This window comes from Stegostoma tigrinum, chromosome 6 (genome assembly GCF_030684315.1).
Source record: "Stegostoma tigrinum isolate sSteTig4 chromosome 6, sSteTig4.hap1, whole genome shotgun sequence".
NCBI classification, from domain to species: Eukaryota; Metazoa; Chordata; class Chondrichthyes; order Orectolobiformes; family Stegostomatidae; genus Stegostoma; species Stegostoma tigrinum.
In genome coordinates, this window is record NC_081359.1 from 61,741,026 (window position 1) to 61,768,163 (window position 27,138).

The following is a 27,138-nucleotide window of genomic DNA, read 5'->3' on the forward strand; positions in this document are numbered from 1 at the left end:
GCATGTTAAAGACTTGAGAAAAAGGAATTATTTTGGGTTTGTCTTTATTTTTTGACGTTTTGCCCACTCTAAAACTGATATTTCACCAAATATTTCAACTCTTTTGTCCATGTTTGGACCAAGGCTAAAATGATGTCCAGAAAAAGAGTGGTCCTGACAGAGCCCAGTCTGACCATCAGTGAGCAGGTTTTGTTGCTGATTTACAGTAGGGATGGATGTACAGATGGGATAGTGGTTGGATTGAACTTTTCCTGAAAAGGATATTCTTCAGCCATATTCCACATTGTCAGGTAAATGTTGGTGTTGTAGCTAAACTGGAACAGGATGGCTATGGGTGCATGTAGCTCTGGAACATGTCTTTAGCATTACAACTAGGATGTTGTTGTGGCCTATAGCATCATTGCATCTATGTGCTTGCCAGCTTCTTGATATCAGATAGAATGAATCAACTGGTAGTCCTGGATAAAGATCGTTGCAATTCTTCAACTTTACTGTTTTGCATTCTCATCCTGTGCTGTGCCTTCACTGGGATGAGGATGTTCACAATGTCTCTTTGTCTTTGTACAATTGTACAGCACGATGGACAAAATGGTCCACCCAACCTTTAGCACTGTATCATTTAATGCCAGAAATATATTTATCAACCACAAAGCTAATCTCTTTGTTACTTGCATCAAAACAGACCACTGTGGACTAAATGCTGGCTAAGATCCAAAAATCTCAGGCAACTCACTCTGTTTTAGATGCAAAATAATTTCTCGGAAAGCAGGGCTAAACCTTTAAGAGTGGACCTTGGTGCTTCTTAATCTACATCAGTGAAGACCACATGATTTGTGAAGTCGTTGGACATTATCCATGGAATTTGAACAGTTAGCTACTTTCATTAGCTAATAACAGATCAGCAATGTCAAATATTGCCAAGCAACTAATTACTCATCTCCTACATGAGATGTAAGAGAGTGATGTAGGAAATTCAAATAAAGCAGCTACTTAATCCCTGCAAAATCCAAAGTGACTAACAGCACGTTAACCTTGAGATGGTGCAAAAAAGATTTGCAAGGATGTGGCTGGAATTGGAGGGTTTAAGTTGTAGGGAGTGGCAGAACTGGCTGGGGCTTTATTCCTTGGAGTGTTGGAGGCTGAGGGGTCACCTTATAGAGGTTTATAAAATCAAGAGGGGCATGGAAAGGATGAATGTCCAAGATCTTTTCCCTAGGGTGGGGGAGTCCAAAATTAGAGGATTTAAGGTGAGAAGGGAAAATTTAAAAAGGACCCGAGGGATAACATTTTCACAAAGAGGGTGGTGCATGGATCGAAAGAGCTGACAGAGAAATGGCGGAGGCTGGTACAATTACAACAATTAGGAGACATATGGATGGATATATGAATAGGAAGGGTTTAGAGGGATATGGGCCACATACAGTCAAATGGGCATAGGTCAGATTGGGATGTCTGGTCGGCGAAGATGAGCTGGACCAAAGGAACTGTTTCCATGTTGTATGATTCTGTAATACCATCCACGATCAAATGTAGGGGGACTGCAGAGCTTAGATCTGATCTTTTAGATATGGGATTGTTCAGCTCTGTGTATAGCATGCCACTTCCATTGTTGAGCACGCATGTTGTCGTGTGTTCCAGATTCACCATCTTGACACCTTGTTTTTAAGAATGCCTGACATTGCTCCTCTTTCACACGCCTTACGGAACTGGGGTAAGTCCCATGGTATGATTATAAGGTCAGGCCATAGAGCGGATATGCTGGTGGAAAACAGCTCTGCTGTTGGTGGCCCTCAGAGGCCTAAGCTTGAGCTGCTGGATCTGTTTTGAATCCAGCCTATTTAGAACTGATTAGATTCCCTACAGAATGGAAACAGGCCCTTCGGCCCAACAAGTCCACTCCGCCCCTTGAAGCATCCCACCCAGACCAATCCCCCTATAACCCACACACCCCTGAACACTATGGGCAATTTAGCATGGCCGATCCACCTAACCTGCACATCTTTGGACTGTGGGAGGAAACTGGAGCACCCGGAGGAAACTCATGCAGACATGGGGAGAATGTGCAAACTCCGCACAGACAGTCGCCTGAGGCTGGAATCGAACCCGGGTCCCTAGCGCTGTGAGGCTGCAGTGCTAACCACTGAGCCACTGTGCCACCACCTATGGCAGTGTCACACAACATCATGGTGGCATGTTCAATAAGAAAAAGAGGCTTTTGTCTCTGTAAGTACTACGCAATGGTGACTTTGATCTATTTTGTTATGGAATGATGCGCTTACAAGGGGTAATTTGACCTACTATCACCTACTATAGGTCAATCTATGAGGCTTTGACTTTCAGAATATAATCAGCTTGGTTGCTGGTGATACTACTGAATTACTTTTGGTGATGGGCATTGAAATTTTCCACCAAAAATACCTAGAATGCCTTTGCTACCCTCATTGCTTCTTCTGAATGGCCTTCATAATGGAAATATATTGTTTCATTAGCTGAAGTACAATGGTAGGTCGTAATCCACAGACATTTTCTGACCCAAATTTGACCTGTTGCCATAAAACTCAATGGCCAGTGTTAAGGACTGTCATGGTAACTCCCTAACAATGTGTCATCAACTCTGGTCAATCCGCAAGTGGAATAGAATCTTTCCAGGAAAGGCAAAGTAGTGGTCAAGGATGAGCCCAGGTTCAACTTTAAATGTTTGTCTGTTTATCATTCCTGTGAAGTGCTTTAGGATGCTTCACTGCATTAAAGGTCCCACAAATGAATAACCGAAAAGTTGTAATTGTTTACTGATTTGATAAGTAAATGTCATTCATATGAACAGACTGTATACAAACCAGTATGCAAATAATTTACATCTGTCTCCCTCAAACTCCAAAGTTGAACTAGTGATGATTTCTGCATGTTTCTTCCTGAAATAAGGCATAATGGTGGCACTATGATTAGCAAAGGTCATGTAGAAATCAATGATAAACCCACAGTTAAATGCATCATACGTGAGTGTTTTCTTAGTTACTGGTTGATAGAATAGTCTACAATACATTTTAAACTGCAATTTTTTGATCACCAGTTAATATGTAATAGATGTTTTCATACAAGTTCATTAATTCAAATATAATTTGATTTAAAAACATTCATGAAAGGTTCCATTTCAATAGAAAGTGGTGCAGATGTGTATTTGAGAAAAGCTTATCATGCTAAAACTCATTTTGGCAGCTTTTTGTGATCAGGGAACTTAATGGGACCATCAAAAGAAATTCAACAGCGTAAAACTTTAAAACAATAGTGATGGCATTACAAGCTATAAGTTTTATTGTATTGCAATACTGCAAGTGATGAAATAATGAAGTGTTTCCTTTCATGTTTAGAAGGGAGATATCATTGTGCCTTCCCATAGAGCTGGTGCCATTTTTCACCATGAGGGCTTCTTCTGGAGATGTTGGTTCAATGAAGCTGTGGTCGATGACAACATTTGGAAGTTCTGGTTCAGTGAGTAAGATTATCTTTTCACTTTAGAAATTAGGAAAAACTAACAATAGTTTCAGGTGGAAAACTTCCAACACTTTTGAATAATCGGGGTGGTGGAGAGTGCTTTAAACTAAATAGAGGAATGGAGGGTTTGGGAAAGGGGAAATATAGGCTTACAATGTAAGTGAACATGGCTATGTTACACGGCAACCATCTGACATAACCACATTCGGGGTAGAACAATTTCAGTTATAATTTCAGTTTATTTCATAAACAATACAGTTTATACGAATGTGAAAAGAAAGCAGAAAGTCAAATCAAAAGGAGAAAAAAATGGTTAAATGGCAAATTTAGTAGGTTTTTATTTGAATATGCATAGTAAGCAGAACAAAATAAATCAATTTATGGCTGAAATACAGGTTAATGGATACGATCTTACAGCCATTTCAGAGACATTGGTACAATTTGGGGTGGCACGGTGGCTCAGTGGTTAGCATTGCTGCCTCACAGCGCCAGGGACCTGGGTTCAATTCCACCCTCAGGCAACCGTCTGTGTGGAGTTTGCACGTTCTCCTTTTATCTGTGTGGGTTTCCTCTGGGTGCTCCAGTTTCCTCCCACAGTCCAAAGATGCGCAGGTTAGGTGGATTGGCCATGCTAAATTGCCCATAGTGTTCAGGGACGTGTAGTTTAGGTGGGTCGTAGGGAGCTGGGACTGGGTAGGATGCTGTGAGGGTCAGTGTGGACTGTTGGGTCATAGGGCCTGTTTCTGCACTGTAGGGATTCTAAGGAAAGAGATCAAAGCCAGGAACTAAATACTCAGGGATACAAGAATTTTCCAAAAGATGATAAGGAAGGAAAGGGTTCTTTGCTAACACTTCTGACATGGAAGAAATGCAATAGCAAGACAGTATCTTGCCTTGAAAGATGAGAATCCATATGTGTGTAGGTAGGAACTGAAAAAGGAAAGAAATCACTATTAAGAATAGTTTTAAGCTGCCCAATAGCAGTAAAATATAGGACAGAGAATAAATCAGGAGATAATGAGGGCATGTAACAAAGTGAATATATTAACCATGGATTAATTAATTAAATTACTTAATCATGAGCTTCATGTGGATTGGGTTAGTCAGATTGGCAGAGGTAGCCATGAGGAAGAATTCACAGAATGTATTTAGGACACTTTCCTAGAATAATATGTATGGACCCAACCAGGGATCAAGCTATCCACCTCCATCCTCCACTGGCCAAGCTTGTCCTCACACTAAACAACTTCTTTAACTTCGGTCAATTTCTTCAGATCAAAAGTGTGACTATATGTACTTGCATTGGCCCCATTTATGACTGTTTTTAGGGTATGTGGAACATTCCTTGTTTCAATCCTACTTGGGTCCCTCCCTACAACTCTTTCGCCAGTATATCAATGACACCATTGATGCTGCTTCCCTCTCTTGTCCGGAATTGGTAAAATTAAACAATTTCGTTTCTAATTTCCACCTGTTCACAACTTCGCCTGTCCCATTTCTGACCTCTCCCTTTCCTTCCTTGACATTTCTGTATTCACTTCTGCGAAATGGATTGGCAGCTGATATTCACTACAAACCCACTGACTCCTACAGTTACTCGAACTATACATCCTCACACCCTGTTTCCTTTAAAGAGTCTCTTCCATTCTCTGAGTTTCTCCATCTTCATCACTTCTGTTCTGATGATGCCAAAAGCTGCAGGGGTGCCTCGGGAAGGGTCCTCCTTTTCCTTGATCAAAAATTCCCCACCACCATTGTTAACAAGGCCCTCTGCCATGTCTGTTCCATCTCCTGCACTTCTGCCCTCCCCCCTTCACTTCTCCCTCACAACATTGATAAGGTTCCCCAGGTCCTCATTTTCCCCCTCGTCGGAATCCGCATCCAAAGGATCATTAGCTGCCATTTTCGCCACGTCCAACAGGATGCCTCCACCAGATACACAATCCCCTCCCCTCCCTTGTCAGCATTTCACAGGGACCATTCCCTTTAGTCCACTCCTCCTCCACTCCCAACACATCCTCACGTCCCTGTGGCACCTTTCCAAGCAATCGCAGAAGGTGCAACGCCTGCCCATTTACACGCCCTCTCTTCACTATCCAAGGCTCCAGCCACACCCTCCAGGTGAAGCAGCAATATACCTGCACTTCATTCAAACTAGTCTACTGTATCCAATATGCTTGTAATGTGGTCTCCTCTACACAGATGACACATAGACTGGGTGTCTGCTTTGCTGAACACCTGTCTTCAGCCTGGCAAAAATGAATCCAAGCTTCCGGTAGCATGCCATTTCAGTGCATCACTGTGTTCCCTGGCCAGTATCACTGTCCTGGACCTATGGCAGCACTGCAGCAGGGTCCAGTGCAAGCTGAAAGAATGGCATCCATTTCCACCTGGGGATCCTGCAGCCTTTCAGACTCAATATCGAGTTTAATAATTTTAGAAACTGGACGCCTCCTTCCATGCCCTTTATCCACCCCCACACCACAGACCCTGTCATTTAATAACTTTATTTAAAACGTGAAGGAGACAAAAACAGGTAACCTAAAGGATAGTTAGCTTAACGTAAGACAGCACAGTGACTCAGTGGTTAGCACTGTTGCCTCACCGCACCAGGGACCTATAGACAACTGGATTAAGTGAATCCCTGGATGATGATAAGGACAGTAGCAGAATACTTAAGAGGGAAATCAGGGAGGCAAAAAGGGGACATGAGATACCTTGGGCAAATAGGGTTAAGGAGAATCAAAAGTGACTCTACAAATACATTAGGTGCAGAAAAGTAACTAGGGAGAGAAGATGGTCCCTTATAGATCAACAAGGCTGTCTATATGCAGAACCACAGGAGATGGGTGAGATCCTAAATGAGCATTTTGCATCTGTGTTTAATAAGGTTTTGGAGTGGATTTGTAGCTCGGGTTGTGGGGGTTGAGGTTGTGGAAGTTGGTTGGCTCGCCAAGCTGGTTTCTTGTTTTTCAGACGTTTCGTTACCATGCTTGGTAACATCCTCAGTGCAGCCTCCCATGAAGCTTCGGTGTGTTTTCCCACCTGCTTTTTAAACTCTGGGGTCCATTGAGATGGATTGCCTCACTTCCGGGTTTCCTTCAGGGTGGAATGTTTATGCTGATGTTGAGTTCAATGTGTTTATTAATAGCCTCTTCGTGGAGTGCCATGCTTCCAGGAATTCTCGTGTTTGTTTCTGCCTAGTCTGTCCCAGGATATTGGTGTTGTCCCAGTCAAAGTGGTGGTTTTCCTTGTCCACGTGGATTGAGATACTCATCTTCCTAATTTGCCTTGGTCACAGGCCTCCAGATTGGAAAAGCACTAACCACCTTCTGTCTTTTACCTTCAAGCCAGTTTTGTATCGAATTGAATAGCTCCCCTGGATTCCATATGACCTAATTTTATTAACTAGTCTATTATTGCAGAACCTTCTTGAAACCTTGCTATAGACAATGTCTACTGCTCTGTTTTCATCAATCTTCTTTGTCACTTGTTCAAAAATTCAATCAACTAAGTGGCAAGGCAAATTAGGGCAGAACTTAAACAGTTAATGGTGGGGCCCTGGGGAGTGTCGTTAAACAGAGAGTCCATGGGGTGCAGGTGAATAGTTCCTTGAAGGTGGACTCACAGGTAGACAAGTTGGTTAAAAAAAAGTATTTGGTATGCTTGCCTTCATTACTCAAAGCATTGAGCGTAGGTGTTGGGATGTCATATTGCAACTGATTAGGCCATTTTCAGAATGCTGCATTCAATTCTGGTCTCCTTACTATAGGAAGGATGTTGTTACACTTGAGGGGATTCAAGATGTTGCCTGGATTGGATGGTTTGAACTATGGGAAAGACTGAATAGGCTGAGGCTATTTTCTCTGGAGCTTTGGAGACTGAGGGGTGACCTTATAGAGGTTTTGAAAATCATGAGAGGCATGGATAGGGTGAATGGCCAAGGTCTTTTTCCCTGAGTGAGGGAGTCCAAAACTAGAGGACATAGGTTTAAGCCATGGTGGAGTGTATTTGGAACAAGCAGCCATAGGAAGTGGTGAAGGTGGGTACAATTATGACATTTAAAAGACATCTGATGGGTATGTGAATAGGAAAGTTTAAGGGAATATGGTCCAAATGCTGGTATATGCTAACTGGGAGCAGTTTTGGATATCTGGTTGGCCTGGATGAGTTGGACTGAAGGATTTGTTTCTGTCCTGTATAATTTATGACCCTACAGTCAAGCAGAGTCAGCATGGCTTTTGAAGGGGAAATTATACCTAAAAGTATATGAGAATTCTTTAAAGAGATAACAAGCAGGTTGATAAAGGGAACAGGTGACTGTAATATATTCGAATTTTGAGGTATTTGAAAAGGTCCTACATGTAAAGTTATTAAAAATAAGGTAAAAGCCTGTGGTGTTGGAAGTACTTTATCAGCATGAAAAGAGGATTGATTAACTAATGGAAGACAAGGAGTTGGGATTTGATAGTTGGGGATGGTGTTGGTTCTGAGAATGGCAGTCTGTACTAGTGGATTGCCGCAGGGATCAGTGCTGGGGCCACATTTATTTGTAATACATAGATAATTTGGATAAGGGAAGTAAATGTGCTGTAGCCACATTTGCAGATGGCACAAAAATTGGTGGCAAGGCAAGTGGTGAGGATGATGCAACAGGTGTGCAGAGAGATATAGACATATTAAGCAACTGGGCAAAAACCTGGCAGCTGAAGTATGATTTGGGGAAATATGAGGGTTATGTACTTTGTTAGGAACAATAGACTGGCTAAATCTTATTTAATCAGAGAAATACTACAGAAAGCTATAGAACAGAAGGATTTGGAAGTCTTCATCCCAGATAAAAATCTTATGTGCAGATAATAGGGAAGGCAAATGGAATGTTGATATTTATTTCAGAGGGAATGGAATAGACAGGTAGGGAAGTCTTGCCAAAACAATACAAGACACTAGTTAGACACAACGTAATACTGTGAAGTGTTTTGGGACTGGAGACAGTTCAAAGAAGTTTCATGTGGCTGATACCCAGATATAGAGGGACTGTCTTATGAGAAGGGGTTGAATAAGTCGAGTCTGCACTCACTGGTAATCTGAAACATATTAGATTCTTAGGGAACTTGACCGAGGAGTTAACATAAGTTTTTTTGCCTTGTCGGAGAAGTGCAGACCGTAAAGCATAATCAGGGGGCGCACATTTTAGACAGAAATGAGGAAGAACTTCTTTTCTCAGAGGGTAGAGAATATTTGGAACAGAAATTGAAATTGCTGGAGAAACTCAGCAGGTTTAGCAGCTCCCTGGATTTAAGGATTATCAGATCACCCATGATTTCTTTGAATGGTGGAGCAGTCTCAATTGACTGAATGACCTACTTCTGCTCCTATGTCATTTGGTCTTTTGGTTGAAACTAATGTTAACAGACTGGTTAGCTTTACATTAGGTGTAGAGAAAATTCTAAGGCCTTTAGTGAGGACATGGCAACTGGGCATTTAGAAAATGATAGTAAGCGAGTTTTGAGAAGATTTGTAGCTCAGGTTGAGGTTCTGGATGAGTTTGCTCGCTGAGCTGGAAGGTTAGTTTTCAGACTTTTCATCACCATTCTAGGTAACATCATCAGTGAGCCTCCGATGAAGTGCTGGTGTTATGTTCCGCTTTCTATTGATCTGTTTAGGATTCCATGGGTTGGTGATGTCATTTCCCGCATTGGTGATGTCATTTCCTGTTCTTTTTCTCAGAGGATGGTAGATATGAACATCAACTAGCCACAAAACGACGTGACCCACTATCACTCGTATCCTTACATACGGATGAGGAAGGACACCACTTTGATTGGGACAACACATCCATCCTAGGACAAGCCAAACAGAGACACACTCACAAGAATTCGTAGAAGCATGGCATTCCAACCGGAACACCATCAACAAACACATTGATTTGGAGCCAATCTACCATCCTCTGAGAAAAAGAACAGGAAATGACATCACCAATGCAGGAAATGACATCACCAACCCAAGGAACCCTAAACAGATAAATAGAAAGCGGGACATAACACCAGCGCTTCATCGGAGGCTCCCTGATGATGTTACCTAGAATGGTGATGAAACGTCTGAAAACTAACCTTCCAGCTCAGCGAGCAAACTCACATCCAGAATGACAATAAGGCTAGGCATAGGTGACAAGATTTTAGTTAGGAGAAATTATGTTTGACCAATCATTTATATATTTTGAGAGTGGAACTAGCTGACTATAGAAAGAAGTGCTACTAGATGTGATAGATTTTGATTTTCAAAAAATATTGCAGACAGTAATTTTATCTGACTTTATCAGCGAAGGTAATGCTACTCAAGTTAATTGATTGAGGAGGTAGGTGAGACATTTGATGCGGTAGAAATTGATAAATCAGTGGTATTAGAAATGCTGACCGTACAAAGCTGATTTTGATAAGCCACCAGAACTAAATGAAATACATTGAAGGATACTGAAGAAAAGTGTGAGTGAAACTTGTAGAGACACTGGCCATAGTTTTTCAACTTACCTTTATACAAGGGTATTGTGAGAGGACTAGGGAATTTCAACTTTTATATCCTTGTTAAAAACATAAGGACAAGCTTTCAACTTATCTTCAATAGTAGGAAACTTTTAGAGATGATAGGACAAAATTAATAGTCACTTAAGTGTGGGTTAAGTTAGAAAAGCCAATGTAGATTTACTAACAGCAAATCAAGTTTAACAGACTTGATTTTATTTTGGTGATGTAACAGAGTGTAGATAGGGCTAATGTTGTTGATGTAATGTATATGACCACCAAAAGGCATCTGATCAAGTATAACTTGTGAGTAAATTTAGAGTTCATGGAATTGAAGCAGCATGATGATGATGTGTGATCATATAAATTTACGAATAATTTATTTTAGTGTTTGAATTTTTGGCAAGTGGCATTGGCTATGAAGGGTTTTAATGAGTGGCTTGTCAGTATTGTTGGAGTTTTGACTATTTTAAATCCATGTGAGAGAGCTACTAAAATTGGGCAAGTCAGATTCCAAGATGAGATCTGGCTTGGTAAAGCATCTGTTTTAAATTTGCACTTTGTTTGCAATGGTAGCCAGTCATTGAATACATCCACACAAGGCTGTTAATGTAATTTTAACAAAAGAACAAACATTTGTTAGTCATGAAAGAAAATTAGAAAGATCCTATCCTAATCAATGAAAATAGAAGATTCAACATTATTTCCCAGCAATATCATTTACAGACACTCAACTCCATTGTGGTTTAACTCCGATCTTCATGGTAAAATATTTTACTAGACTGATGAAGCTCTCAGAATTTCTTTTCATTAAATCTCTGCACATTCACTAGATGTTATCCTGTCCATTATTATCTATGCCCAAGACACAGAGACAGGATAATCTCTGATTTTGCCAATTTTGAAGCTAATAAAACAACTTAAGACCTCCTTTCAACTTTAATAGCCTGAAGACATTCACAAATGAAAAATTATTCATTTGAAGGAATTAATCTTTGTTTTCTGAAGCCAACCAGCTTGTGGCCTCTGATAAACTGTATCTGTAAAATGTTGTATTGAGTAGAAATCGCAGCAATTATCTTCCCAGATAGCTTGTTGGTCATTTTACTTAAATCACATGCTTTCTTGGAAAGTCTGTCTTCAGCTTACTCTTCCAAATCACTTTCTGAAACTTTTTTAAAACAATAAAATCACCAGTGTAGAACTAAAGCCAAAAACCTAATTAACTCTACTTTGGAATATAAGTTCCAAACATAGCAGTAAAATTAGATCTCACATGGAGTTTATAAAATTTGCTGAATATTGATAGCAATAAAGATACTTTAACCTAAACTGGCATGCCACATTTGGGGTTTTCTGAAGTCCAAATCCATGGTTCCATGGGCCTTCTGGTTAGCAGGTTTCCTTTCACTCATCAATGCTGTATATATCAACCAGAGCACTTTCTTCCATCTCAATCCTGAAATCTCATAGCGTAGAAGTACACAAATTTACCTTGTTAGTTAAGTGAGGCACTGCTTTGATCCCTGTCATTAGGTGTTCACTGTTCCTATTTTGGCACAAAACAAGAGGAAGAGAAAGGAGTGTATTGTAATTACATCCTTTGGTTTTGGCTTTTTGAAGCATAAGTAACTGGACTTTCCTTGATGTTCAGTACCAATGAAAAAGTGAGTAGGCTGATAAACAAAGTAGGAGAAGCCTAATTTAAGTATGAATGCTGGCTTTTCCTCCTACTTCTACTCCTTATTTACTGATTCTTTTCCCAGCATTTTCCAGAGCTGTCTGCTTGGATGGGACGAGCAGACACGCAATGGGACTGCTCTAGTGTGTAGTTTCTCTCCCATTTCTGTGCTTCATTCTACAAGAAGCACAGAATTGCTAAAAAATTAAAACGTTAGTAAGGCCTATATATAACTCAAGTAGCCAATAATAGGGGTCAGAGATAATGGGAACTGCAGATGCTGGAGAATCCAAGATAACGAAGTGTGGAGCTGAATGAACACAGCAGGCCAAGTAGCATCTTAGGAGCACAAAAGCTGATGTTTCGGGCCTAGACCCTTCAGAAAAAATGATGAAGGTTCTAGGCCCAAAATGTCAGCTTTTGTGCCCCTAAGATGCTGCTTGGCCTGCTGTGTCCATCCAGCCCCACACTTTGTTACCTTAGCCAATAATAGGTATGCTTATCGTTTAAAATACTGTGATAGTGTTTATGGGGAAATCACTTCTTAATGTCATACAGTTTAGAAACAGTATTAATATAAGATTATAATGTAGATCTATTTGCTGAGTCTGGGAAGATACTTTAACTTGTAAAACTCCATGTAAAATATATTTTTGTTTATTTTGCAAACAAGTGTGCAAGCCTCTGAATATGTTTCATGTATGCTAAACGTAATTAAAGAATCTTTAATGAATAAATTTCTTGGTTTATCACTTGTAGGAGGACGCCTTGAAATTATGTTTCAGGATATAATTTTACAAATGTTTAACCTTTTCATATGATGCAAGTTTTAAAAAGATTAAAACCTCTGCTAAAGTAATACTGTGGAAATTTGATCAATGTATTAAGTTTATGTTATATTCTGACAGATTAATTCGATAGCTACAAATCGTAGTATGCAGACCTGTTTACCAACAGTAGTTGCTGAGCTTTTTGGGAGGATTTTTATGATTAACAAATGCTTCTCACACTATTTACTTCTTTATTACACAGCTAACCAACCTCCTTTGAAATATTGTATGCACGCCTATCTCCTCCCGTTCCCTCTGACAACGGATTCATACAACTCCACTACTTATGAGACAGCTATCAGTAAGTAAACAGATGGCCTTACGTTGAATCATAGGAATTTCTTGATTAATTGGTGGGTATTGGCAACTTGTCAATGATGATAAGTGAATCAGGGATTGGGCAGCTATAAACCATAAGAATAACGCTCTCTGATGAAGGGTCTAGGCCTGAAACGTCAGCTTTTGTGCTCCTGAGATGCTGCTGGGCCTGCTGTGTTCATCCAGCCTCACATTTTATTATCTTGGATTCTCCAGCATCTGCAGTTCCCATTATCACAGAATAACGCACCTGTTTACTTCTGTCACCAAAAGTACAATGAGATTACAATCTTAAGATCACTGTAGGATGTTAGTACATTTACCATGAGTTATGCCATTGTTTTATCAACAGGAGCCCTTTTATTAACAGGACCTGTCAGGTCTTTGATGTATTTTGGTTTCATATTTAAAGTTATTCGCAAAAGGCTAACAAGTGTATGTTAGAAACTAGGATAATCAGAAATAAATTTTATAATAATATCAGACAAGATCACAAATAAATATTTTATAACAAACCCTTACATATTTTGATAAATGCTTCTAATTTGTCTGTTTACATAAGTTTACATAAATTATTAGAAAAAAATGCCACAGACCTGCTGATTATTTAATTCTAATGCTCAGAATTATCTAAATTGACAAGAAATATTTCAAACTATTCATACACAAATGTATAAATACAGGCATTAATATTATTTTGCATGGTTAGATTCAGCAGGTTTGTTTTAAAAGCTCATTGTTCCCATAAGTAATTATGTCTAATTCAGTGGTAAGCCACCTTTGCAACTGTCTATAGTACCATTCATTCAGGATAAAAAGGAAGTCATCTGAATTATAAATCTGAAATAAGTCGGTAATGTATTCACAACTTGTGATTTACTTTTTTTGCTTAGTAGAAAATCATCCCTCTCTTTTGGGTAATGGTCCCAGTTGGCATGTTCCTAAATTGTGGTATCATTTGTTGTTTGTAACTCCATAACATTTCTAGCTGAGAAAATGATGGACATCCTCAATGTCTTATTTCAACACTGCTGTAACAGGTATGCATACCTGAAAAACAGCTTAGAGTGACTGCAAATATCCCCCTTCCTCTCCTTAAGGAAATCATAGAATCCCTGCAGTGTGGAAGCAGACCATTCCATCCATCGAGCCCACGCTGATCCTCCAAACAGCATCCCACCCAGACCCACCACCCTAACACTGCATTTCCCATGGCTAATCCGTATAGCCTGCACATCCCTGAACACTAAGGGCAATTTAGCATGGCTAATTCACCTAACCTGCACATCTTTGGGCTCTGGGAGGAAACTGGAGCACCTGGAGGAAACCCAAGCAGACACGGGGAGAATATGCAAACTCCACACAGAAGTGGGAATCAGACTCTGGGGTTCCTGACACTGTGAGGCAGCAGTGCTAACCTCTGAGCCACCATGATATTTTAGTATCTGCGCTTCATGAATTCAGCATGTCAAGGATCATCAGCATGAATCTATGTGCCATTCCTTGACATTGCAAGATTGCATCCTGTTACAGCGCATAATTCTGTGTGCTGACCACAGGCACTCCTATCTAAAATCACAGTTATTTGTATTCGATCAAAGGATGTGGGCATTACTGGCAAGATCATTATTTAGTGCTCATCCCTACTTGCTCAGAGGGCAGTTAAGAGTTAATCACATTGGAGTTACATGTGGGTCAGATAAGGTAAAGATGTAGATTTCCTTCTCGAAAAGGCATGAGTGAACCAGATGGGCTTTGATGACAACCAAAAATGGTTACACCACTACCATTAGGATAAGCTTCTAACTTGTTTTTTTAAAATTGAATTCAAATTTCTATGCCCCCTAGTTCAAGATTAGAACCTAGAACATAGAACATAGAACAGTACAGCACAGAACAGGCCCTTCAGCCCACAATGTTGTGCCGACCATTGATCCTCATGTACGCACCCTCAGATTTCTGTGACCATATGCATGTCCAGCAGTCTCTTAAATGACCCCAATGACCTTGCTTCCACAACTGCTGCTGGCAACGCATTCCATGCTCTCACAACTCTCTATGTAAAGAACCCGCCTCTGACGTCCCCTCTATACTTTCCTCCAACCAGCTTAAAAGTATGACCCCTCGTGCTAGCCATTTCTGCCCTGGGAAATAGTCTCTGCCTATCAACTCTATCTATGCCTCTCATTATCTTGTATACCTCAGTTAGGTTCCCTCTCCTCCTCCTTTTCTCCAATGAAAAGAGACCGAGCTCAGTCAACCTCTCTTCATAAGATAAGCCCTCCAGTCCAGGCAGCATCCTGGTAAACCTCCTCTGAACCCTCTCCAAAGCATCCACATCTTTCCTATAATAGGGCGACCAGAACTGGACGCAGTATTCCAAGTGCGGTCTAACCAAGTTTTATAGAGCTGCAACAAGATCTCACGACTCTTAAACTCAATCCCCCTGTTAATGAAAGCCAAAACATCATATGCTTTCTTAACAACCCTGTCCACTTGGGTGGCCATTTTAAGGGATCTATGTATCTGCACACCAAGATCCCTCTGTTCCTCCACACTGCCAAGAACCCTATCCTTAATCCTGTACTCAGCTTTCAAATTCGACCTTCCAAAATGCATCACCTCGCATTTATCCAGGTTGAACTCCATCTGCCACCTCGCAGCCCATCTCTGCATCCTGTCAATGTCCCGCTGCAGCCTACAACAGCCCTCTATACTGTCAACGACACCTCCGACCTTTGTGTCGTCTGCAAACTTGCTGACCCATCCTTCAATCCCCTCATCCAAGTCATTAATAAAAATTACAAACAGTAGAGGCCCAAGGACAGAGCCCTGTGGAACCCCACTCACCACTGACTTCCAGGCGGAATATTTTCCTTCTACTACCACTCGCTGTCTTCTGTTGGCCAGCCAATTCTGTATCCAGACAGCTAAGTTCCCCTGTATCCCATTTCTCCTGACCTTCTGAATGAGCCTACCATGGAGAACCTTATCAAATGCCTTACTGAAGTCCATATACACCACATCCACAGCTCGACCCTCACCAACTTTTCTAGTCACATCCTCAAAAAACTCGATAAGGTTTGTGAGGCATGACCTACCTAAGATTGAGGAGTTATAGGGTAAGAATCTGAGTGGGATGCTATTTGGAAGGGCAGTACATAGTTGATGGGCTGAATGACCTCTTTCAGCACTGTAGAGGTTCAATGATTCCATAAGATTCCTCCCAGTAGTGAAATACCTTCTCAATATCTATCCTGTTAAGGTCTCTTGGAATGTTGTATGTTTCAATAAGATCATCCACTATTCTTGTAAACTCTAAGGAACAAAGGCCTAACCTGTTCCGCTGCTCTTATTAATTCAACTCTTTCATCCCAGTAAGCAGCCTGGTGAATTTCTTTTGAACTGTTTCCAAAGCCAGTACATCCTTTCTTAAATACTAGGACCAAAACTGTACACAGTGTTCCAGGTACTGTGCACAGTTCTCACCAGGACTCTGTATTAATAAGACTTCTGTATTTTTAAGCTTCAACCCTCTAGCAATAAAGGCCAAAGTTTCATTTGCCTTCTTAATTAATTGCTGCATCTGTATACTAACATTTTGTGTTTTCTGCACAAAGGCACCCAGATCCTCTGTATTGTACTTTATTGGCGCCCTTCTCTGTTTACATTATAGTCTGCCTTTTGATTTTTCTTACCAGAGTGAATGATCCACACTTTCTTACATTAAACTCCATATGATGTCTCTCTAAAAGACATCATATTTGTTCATCTCTATTATTGCCATTGCAAATCTATTTCATTACAAGTGCTGTAAGCATTCAGATGATGAGCCTTAAGATTGACTTATTACGATTGTTACTTTACTCTGGTTTGCCCACCTCTGCATGTATTTTCTGCACCTTAATGTCACACTTTGATTACTGTTTGCCTCCTTGTTACCCTCCACCCATGATCATTTGATTGCTTTCAATGTTTTAACCATCCCTTCAATTTAATCCCTTTCCCCCATTAAATAATTTTAAACACTATCTACAACCATATTTATATGAATAGCCATTGAATTCATAGTTTTTCAGATTATAACATTTATGACAAAATAATGTTGTGCGTAAATGACCACAAGCTACATTTAATTCAGCTTCTTATTAAGTAGACTCACAACCAAATACTGAAACAATAATTTAAATTTTATTGCATGTAGCAACCCATATAAGACCCTTTAAGTAAACAAGTTAAGCCTCATAACCCAACTTGGCTGTTACCAAGCTACAATTCCAACCAACAGCGTCTGTCTCTGATATCCAGGCTTCAGTCCAAGTGCAATGTTGTTCTTCTAAGCTCTGCTACTGAAGAATCCTAGAGTTGAATTCTTCTAGCATTTTCTGTCCTCCAAACCTATGTTGTGACATTATTGATGATCCTTTAGATTCTTTTGTCCATAACATTGACAATTCCTCTGGAAACATCAAGTCTGCAGCTTGCTTCTTATCAGAAGTAGCTTCCCTGTTCCTTGTATAGACAATAAACTATTGTGAGATGACACAATACCATTTTAATGTTTGCAATCTGACCTTAAACTTAACTTGTATTGTCTGTTTTTTCAGTTTACCGTGGTTTCTGGTCAGTATTTATGATGTTGGGTATCATTGCTGTCACAGTGGGAGGCTTTATCATCATCTGTGCAGTTCCATTTCCTAATCATAAGCTCTACAAAGCAGGAGGGGGACTATTTCTATCTGCTGGTAAGTAGGATATTCTTTGTGAATACTTTGCAATACCTTACGACCTAATATATAGAGCAGAATGAATTATCAGCTAATGAATTCACTGTTTATTTAGTTGATTGCTTCAAAATTAACTGGTTCAGCAGTTAATTTAACAGTAACTTGAGCTATATGAGTTGTTGCAATTTTAATGACCGATGACTAAATCAGGTCTTGGATAGCAAAATGTGCCATAATCATTTTACAACAATATAATCTTAATTCATAAATATCTACAGATACTTTTGACTAATGGGTGCTTTTATTATGGTATATTAAAAAGAAGAACTGTCCATCTTTATAATCACCCCTTTCCCAATACTTAGCTTAAAGTAGAGAGTATTCTGTTCCCAAACATAGAGGAAAAGGGAGTAGAGAATTGATATTCGGAGCAGAAATGAACAAGTGAAAACCTTGCAGAGAAACAGCAGGCCCTGACCCATAAAGAGTTTTCCAGCAAGTATTTAGGATAGGTGCCTTGAAGATGGGCACTTAAAAGAGATATGCATTTTGTTCCTTGTATTTGGTTTAAGTCTAGTCACATGCACTGTGTGACAGTTTATGTGTTATATTTGTACATATAATTCGTGGAAATAATTGGATCAAATTTTCTAACTTTGTAAAGTTGAGAGTAAAGTGTACTAAATATTTCATTTTTAGTTATAAAGTTTTAGGGAAAGTGAAATAAATTATTGGAACATTCATATGCTGTTAATATAGAAACTGAAATATCACAAACATTCTTTTAAATAGTTTAAAAAATTAATTGTAGAGGAGAAATTTGGCATTCCTCAGTGATAACATTAGTTTTTCAGGGACTGTGGAACTGTTTAGTATTAATTATGAACTTCATTGATACATCATTCAACAATGTGTCACTCTTTTCAAGGGTTCATATGGTAAAATCAATAGCTTAAAAGGAGATAACACAGTGTGAAGGTGGATGAACACAGCAGGCCAAGCAGCATCAGAGGAGCAAGAAAGTTTGACGTTTTGGGTCAGGACCCTTCTTCAGAAAATCGGCAGTACCTACTACCTCTGTAACAGCTTAAAAGGAGATTTTAGTTAGTTCCCTGATTTCTGTTCTGAGGACACTTCAGTGTTGTCACTGACAGGGAATTGTAGGTTTACTGTTTATTTGTGTTTAACTGCACATATGTAATCTACAGGAAATTGTTGTCATTGTTGGATGAATAATGATGGCAATGTTCATGAGTTTGCCCTCATTAAATCATAAATTTCCAACCAAATGAATTGTCTATATAATTATGATAGCACATTTATAATGTGGTACTTTTCTTTACCACAAAAAAAATCAATGATAAACATTGTAACGATAGATGTATTCCCAAATGCATGCTCCCAGTGTGGAGACTTATCCACTGGGAGTACTCATGTGGAAATTGCTGCAATCTTTACCATGAATACAATAAAAAAATAGTCAAGGGGAAAGGCGTATATTTTGTGGCTGCAACGCCAATGATAGTCATCTACACTTCATTTATACACAGTGTAAAATGGATTTTCCACATGTCAAAATGCTATAGATGCTGCATAAGGTAGGATGCATGGTGCACCATGTTCAGACCAATAGTTGTGATGGTCATGGTTTTAGCCATGTTTAGGGCACAGACGTAAAACATGCTGCTGATCTTCTTTTGTAACAGGTATGTGCAGTTCCCTAAAGAAGTGTGGCTTCCATATTAAAAGTTAATTATATGGAAACTGCTCACTGGGAATAACATATATACATGGTGTAAATACAGCATGAACCTGGAGGAACACAGCAGGTCAGGCAGCATCTGAAGAGCAGGAAAGTCGACATTTCAGGTTTACCACTTCATCAGGATTGGGGATGGGGAAGGAAGCACGGAAATAGATAAAGGTAGGTGGGATAGTGATAGGTGGATACAGGTGGGGGGTAGTGGCAATTGGTCAGTGAGGTAGGTGGGAGAGAAGATGGACAGGTTGTGTCAGGTCAAGGAGGTGGGGACGAGGGGGAGGGTTGGACATGGGATGAGGCCGGGTGTGGGGAGATTTTGAAACTGGTGAATTCTATGTTATGTTGAGGCAAACAGGCTGTAGGCTCCCGAGGTGGAATATGAGGTATTGTTCCTCCAGTTTGCATGTGGCGTCTTTGTGGAACCCATCTATGTTGAAGACGCTACCACGCCCTCCACCTCCTCCAAGAATTTCAATTCCCTGGCCCCCAACACCTCAACTTCACTGTGGGCATCCAATCCCTGTACATTTGTATCCCCCAAACAGATGGCCTAAAAGCCTTCGCTACTTCTTGTCCCGCAGGCCCAACCAGTCCATCTCCATCGACACCCTTACCAGAACTGTTCCTTACCCTCAACAACTTTTCCTTTAACTCATCCCACTTCCTACAAACTAAAAGGGTGGTTATGGAAGCCCACAGGGTCCAAGCTATGCCTGTCTCTTAGTTGGATACATGGAACAGTCCCTCTTCTGTAGTTACACTGGCACTATCCCCCACCTCTTCCTCTGCTACATCGATGACTGTATCAGCGCTGCCTCAAGCTCCCATGAGGAGCTTACACAGTTCATTAACTTTACTAACACCTTTCACCCCAACCTCAAATTCTCCTGGACCAAAGCTGATACCTCCCTCCCCTCCCTGGACCTCTCATCTCTATCTCCGGTAACCATCTCAGCACCAACATCTATTTTGAACCCACCGACTCCCATAGCTATTTGGACTATAACTCCTCTCACCCACCCTCCTGCAAGAATGCGATCCCTTACTCCCAATTCCTCCGCCTCCACCACATCTGCTCCCAAGATGGAACGTTCCACTCCCGAACATCCCAGATGTCCTCCAGCTTCAAAGACTACAACATCCCCCCTCTGTTGATCCACAATGCCCTCAACTGCATCTTTCACATTTCCTGCACTTCTGCCCTCAAACTCCCTCACCCAACAAAAGTATGGACAGAGGTCCCCTGGTCTTCACATGCCAAGGCACCAACCGCCACATCCAACGCATCATCCTCTGCCACTTCCACTACCTACAATCTAACCCCACCACCAAAGAAATATTTCCCTCCCCGCCCCTATCTGCCTTTCATTGGGACTGCTCTCTCTGCGACTCCCTTGACTGCTTCACACTCCCACTAGCCCCACCACTCTGGCACCTTTCCCTGCAATTGTAGGAAGTGCTACACGTGTCTCTACACCTCCCCCCGCACCTCTATCCAAGGGCCCAAAACGTCTTTCCAAATTTGATGGGTGTTCACCCGTATATCCTTCAACCTGGTCCTTCAACAGTATCCGTTGCTCCCGATACAGTCTCCTCTATATCGGTGAGACCGAGCACAGACTCAGTGACTGATTCACGGAGCATCTGTGCACTGTACACTATAATCAAAAACTTCTGGTTGCCAACAATTTAACTTACCCTCCCACGCCCTTGGCATCCATCCTGAGCGTCCTCCAGTGCCACAATGACACCACGCGCAAACTGGAGGAACAATACCTCATTCTGCCTCAGGAGCTTACAGCCCAATGGCCTCAATGTAAAATTCGCCAGTTACAAAAGCTCTCCACCCTCAGCCTCAACCTACATCCAACCCTTCCTCCCAACTCTGCCTCCTTGATCTGATACAACCTGTACACTTCCTTCCCACCTATCCACCCCACCCTTCCCACTATCCAATCTCCACTACCCCGTACCTTCATCCACCTGTCACCATCCCGTCTACCTTCCCCCAGCCCCATCCCCCTCCCTCTATCTATTCCAACCTCTCTTTCCCTTCCCCCGTTCTGATGAAGGGAGCAAACCTGAAAAAAATCTGTTTTGACACTGACTACAGCGCTGCAGTATATATCTCTGCATATAAATTGTAGACTTTTTAAGATGTAAGCTTGCTCGCTGAGCTGGAAGGTTCATTTTCGGACGTTTCATCACCATTCTAGGTAACATCATCAGTGAGCCTTCGGCGAAGTGCTGGTGTTATGTCCCACTTTCTGTTTATGTGTTTAGGTTTCCTTGGGTTGGTGATGGCATTTCCTGTGTTGATGTCACTTCCTGTGTTGCCGATGTTATTTCCTGTTCTTTTTCTCAGATGGTGGTAGATGGGCTCCAAATCAATGTGTTTGTTGATGGACTTACGGTTGGAATGCCATGCTTCTAGGAATTCTCATGCATGTCTCTGTTTGGCTTGTCCTAGGATGGATGTGTTGTCCCAATCAAAGTGATGTCCTTCCTCATCTGTATGTAAGGATGCTAGTAATAGTGATAGATACTAAGGATGCTAGTATCAGCGAGTAAACTTACATCCAGAACCTCAACCTGAGCTACAAATCTTCTCAAAATTCGCTAGACTTTTTAAGAGCCTAGAAATTTTGCTCTGAATTAATACGCTTCTAGCAATGACTCCGTCCTATAAAGAATCTGTCATGGTTTCTTGAGCCTCCACCTCGGGTGGTCTTCCACTGTGCCATCTTCGTCGGTGTCAGCTCTTCCTCAATATTTGTTATCGTTCTCCTCCTCAGATGTTGTATCTGAAGGGCTCGCTTCTTCACTGTCTCGCTTTAAGGCCCTGAGCTGTGTCATATTGTGGCGAGCCTTGCAGGGCCAAACTGAATTGTTTCTCTAGACTAAGTAAGGCAATGTGGATGCACAGACAGATATGTAAACAAATCTCATAGAAGTGTAAAATAATAGGACAGTAATAGCAGGGGATTTGAATTTACTCAATATTAACTAGGATCGACTAAATGTCAGGCTTGGAGGGGCTCAGCTTTTTAAACCAGCACAAAGAAAGCCCTACAAGAGAGTGGGCAGTGTTGGATCTAATTTTAGGACCATTAAATCAATAGAGACAATCATTCGGTTAGTTTTAAGGTAATTATGGATAAGAACAAAGATTCTAAAACTACACATCAAAGCATTGGTGGTCATCTGAAAGATTAATGGTGAAAGTGCATCACCAACATGTTCCCAAAAAAGTGAAGGGTGAGTCAACAAGTCAAGAGTACCCTGGATGTCAAGGGACTTACAGGAATGAATAAGGAAACAAGGAAGCTTATTGCAGATACTGGGAGCTCAAACAATGGATGCCCTAGTGGACTATAGAAAGTGCAAGTATTACTTAAAAAAAAATTAGGAGAGTGAAGAAGGGACATGGAGTGCAACACTAAGAAAAATTCAAGTTAATTTAATAAGTACATTATGATCAAGAGAATAACCAGGGAAAGAGTATGTGTCAAAGGATCTGGAAGACATTGGTATGGACATCCATGTCCATAGATCCTTGAAGGCAGCTGGCCATATAGATAAGGTGGTTAAAAGGCATATGGATGTTTTTTTAAAATCATTCATGAGATGTGGGCATCACTGGCTGGGTTAGCATTTATTGCCTATCCCTAATTGCTGAGAGGGTAGCTAAAGGTTCACCACATTGCTATGTGCCTGGAGTCACATGTAGGCCAGTCAGTTAAAGATGGCAGTTTCCTTCCTTAAAGGACATTAATGACCCTTACCTTTTCATGGTAATTAACGACGCAGTCATCGTTAGGATCTTAGTTACTGATTTTTATTGGTTTTAATTCCACCGTCTGCCCTGGTGGGATTTGAAACCTGGCCCCCAGAACCTTTACTGGGTCTCTTGGTTAATAGTCTTGTGATTATGCCACCACCTCCCCAATCCTTGCATAAATAAGATGAATAGCAAAGATCTTGTCCCTCGGGTTGGGAAGTTCAAAACTAGAGGGCATGTTTTAAAGATGAGAGGAGAAAGATTTAAAAGGGATCTGAGGGGCAACTTTTTCACACAGAGATGGTTCATATAGGGAATGAACTGCCAGCAGAAGTGGTAGTTGCTTGTACAGTTACAACATTTAGAAGACATTTGGACAGATGTAAGAATAAGAAAGGTTTAGAGAGATATGGGCCAAATACAGGTAAGTGGGACTAGTTTAGTTTGGGTAACTTGGTCAACATGGAAGAGTTGGACTGAAGGGTCTGTTTCCATGCTGTATGACTCTACAGTTCTATTAGTCAAGGCATTGAATACAAGGGCAAAGCAATTACGATGGAGCTGTATATAATGTTAGTTAGGCCACAGCTGGAATTCTGGTGCAGTTCTGGTTGTCACACAACAGGAGGGTTGTGATTGCACCAGAGAGAATGCGGAGGAGGTTCACTAGTGTCTTGAGTATAGGCAAAATACTGCTGATGCTGGTCATCTCAGAAAACCACAGAGAATGCTGGAGAAAGTCAACAGGTATATCAGTATATCAGTATCTGTGGAGAAAGAAACAGAGTTAATGTTTTGAGTCTGGTTTGTCTCTTCTCCAGTACTGTCTGACCTACCACCATACCCCATTGTTGGAAATAGTGTCAATTATGGGAGTGGGATTTTTTTTGCACCTATTTTGACAAAGCACAACTAACGACTCAAGACATTGTTGTTTGTTGTCTCCCTTCTTCTTTGAAACCTTGCTTATCACATTTCAACTATCAGATTTTACAACTTCAAAATTCATAGAGAAAATATTTGCAAATTTTAAATGGTACCAAACTAATGGAATTTTATTTTAACTTGTATAATAGTACAAACTCCAAATTAAAACTAGCAATTGCCCCACATTCCAGCTACATATTATCACGTTTCCATGCCTAATTTAGATCAAAATTCACTAACTACTTGAGCGTGACTCGGACAAAGATTTTTTTTAATGCAGCTGTAGGAGATGAAGATTTAAATAAAGTGAAATTGAGTTGAATATTAAAAAGTCAGTAAGTTCCATAACAACCTCATGGAGATGACCCAGAAGGAAACTGATTAAAGTTAACTGATATCTCTTACACAGCAGCAGAGTTTAAAGTTCAATAAAGACAAAAGCTGAGTGTAATAGTGCCACTAACATTGAAATTTGATTAAAGAGTTTAAGTCTCAGTGCTGAATGTCTTTCATACTGAGTGGACTCAATGGATAAATTCATTTCAGTCTCAGACATTTTGCAAGAAGAAAGATCTCACAGTCATTAAGTGGAATTAAATTTACACCTCCTCCAATCCAGAGGTGGGTTTTGATGCCAAGTGGCATTAGATCAGGTGGCAAAGTTTGGCATGGAGATCTGAAGTATACAGAGCAGCAATGAATGGCTGGAAGATTAATAAGGAAGGAGAAACCAAGGTACAGGAAAAAGCCAGTTAGAAATATAACAGATTGTAAGAGTTTCTATAGATATTTAATGATGAAAAGATTAAGTAAAGTGAACACTTGTCCTCTGGAGAGTGAATCTGGGATATTAATTATAGAAAACAGAGAAATATCAGATAAATTGAACAGAGATTTTATACCTGTTTTTGCAGCAGAGAATCAGAATCAGAACAGTTACTGGACTGGTAACCCAGAGCTCGAGGCAATGTTTTGAGAATATGGGTTTCAAGTCCATCATGGCAGATAAGGAATTTTGACCTCAACAAAAATCAAAATTGGAATTAAAAGCTAGCCTAATGGCAATCATGTAGGCACTCTTGAGAGAGACAGAGTTCACATTTCAAGTTCACATATTTCTTCTTCAGAACTGAAAGGTTTTGGAAAATAGTGTTTTGTTATGCTCGAGACAAAGTGGGAGGAGAGGCAAGTGGTACAGATTGTGAGGGTGCTCAAACCGAGAGAGAGAATGAGGAGAAGGGAATGAAGGTAGGAGAAGCGAAGACAAATTCAGGGCACAGAAGTCATGCTCTGAAGTTGTAGTATTCAATATTGAATGCCAGAGGCTGTAAAATGTCTAAGCAGAAAATGAGGTCTTGCTTGTGTTGTGCTTCCTTGAACACTGTAGTAGGCCCAGGACAGAAATGTTTGCAAAGGAGGAATCAACTGAAAGTTTGGGATGATTCCAATGGATGGAACGAAGATATTTTTCATAGCAATCACCCATTCTGCATTTGGTCTTGCTAACGTAAAGGAGGCCATATTGTTGAGCAGTAAATACTGTAGACTAAGTTGAAACAAGTACAGGCAAAATCTGCTTCATGTGGAAGTTGTGTTTGGGGCCTTCAACAGTGAGAGTGGTAGAGATGGAATCAGTGAGTACTACACCTTCTGCGATTATATGGGCAGGTGCCATGCAGGAATAAGGAAGTGCTTGGAGAAATGGAGGAGTGGACCATGATATCATGGAGGGAACATTCCCAACAGAAGGCTGACAAGGGAGGAAAGGTATAAATGTGTTTGGTGGTGGCATCCTGTGGGAGTTGGAGGAAGTGGCAGCGAATGATCCTTTACATGTGGATACTGGTCAGGTGGAAAGTGAGGATACAGTGAATCCAAATCGATGTTCTGGAATAAAGAGAAAAGGTCTGATTAGAAGTGCAAGAGATGGGTCAGATGTCTTTGAGGGCCATGCCAATCACGCTGAGGGAAATCGTCAGTTGATGCAAAATGGAGATATGTCAGACGCATCCTGGTGGAAGGTGGCATCGTTGGACGGATGTACTGGAGACAGAGAAGTTGGGAGAATGGAATGGAATCCTTACAGGATGTATGATGTGAGGAAGTGTAGTCAAGGTAACTGTGGGACTCAGTGTGTTTGTAATGAATACTGGTGGACAGTCTATCCCCAGAAATGGAAATAAAGAAGCCACGCAAGTGATGGAAAGAGTCAGAGGTAGACCAGGTAACGGTGCAAAAAGGGTTGAAATTGGAAACAAAATTGATTACATTTTCCAATAACAGTTGAGAACATGAAGTAACAATGATGACATCATCAATGTACTGGACTAAGAGTTGTGGGTGCGCCCAGACTAGGACTGGAGCTAGGAATATTCATGTTCCCAACAAAGTGACAGGCATAACTGGGACCTATATGGGTACCCATGGCCACACTTTTCACTCAGAGAAAGTGAGAAAACTTAAAAGAGAAATTGTTTAAAGCAAGAACAAGCTTGGTCAGGCGAGGGATGATGGTGGTGATGGGGACTCTTCAGGAAAAAGCAGAGAGTTTTCAGACCATCCTGATGGGGGATAGATTTGTAGAGCGATTGCATGATAAAACTGGAAATTGTCGAACCAAAGTACAGTATTAGAAGAATGGTGATAATAATAGGAAGAGACTGAGGAAGTAGGGAGGAATAGAGTCAAGATTAGAAGACGTATGTTCAGTGGGGCGTGAACAGGCTGAAAAGGTTGGTCTTCCAGGGCAGTCCTGTTTATGGACGTTGGGAAGAAGAAGGCAGTGGGATGTGCGTGCTTAGGGGACAGTGTGATGGGAAGCTCATGGTGAGAAGGCCTTCAAAGGAGATGAGGTCAATGACAGTCCTGTAAGTAACAGCTTGATATTCAGTGGCGGACCATGATTTAGATAAGAGGAAGTGACTGGGAGTTAGTGCCAGTAGAGGTCAGCACACCAGATTATTGTAGCACTCCCTTTATCAGCAGGCTTGATAATAAAGCCAGGGTGCTGGATCTGGTGTCTCCCTGTCAGACTCTGGGGAAGCTGCTGAAATCCCCTGTTTGCTGAGTCTGCTGCACTGATCCCTGCTCTAAGCATTG

At 40.9% G+C, this 27,138-nt stretch overlaps 1 protein-coding gene across 2 annotated transcripts in view; it reads left to right on the forward strand.

The window, feature by feature from the left end:
* The window catches only part of LOC125453713 (transmembrane protein 182), a 43,838-nt gene that overhangs the window by 7,665 nt on the left and 9,035 nt on the right, over positions 1-27,138 (forward strand). Inside the window, exons 1-4 of one of the 2 annotated variants that reach the window (XM_059646602.1) lie at positions 1,648-1,711; positions 3,369-3,489; positions 12,727-12,825; positions 17,450-17,587. In XM_059646602.1, the coding sequence (XP_059502585.1) occupies positions 12,753-12,825; positions 17,450-17,587 (211 nt within the window). In that variant the 5' untranslated portion in view covers positions 1,648-1,711; positions 3,369-3,489; positions 12,727-12,752. Of the gene's footprint in view, positions 1-1,647; positions 1,712-3,368; positions 3,490-12,726; positions 12,826-17,449; positions 17,588-27,138 lie in introns of those variants that run through there. The other variant, XM_048533622.1, reaches the window with a different exon arrangement.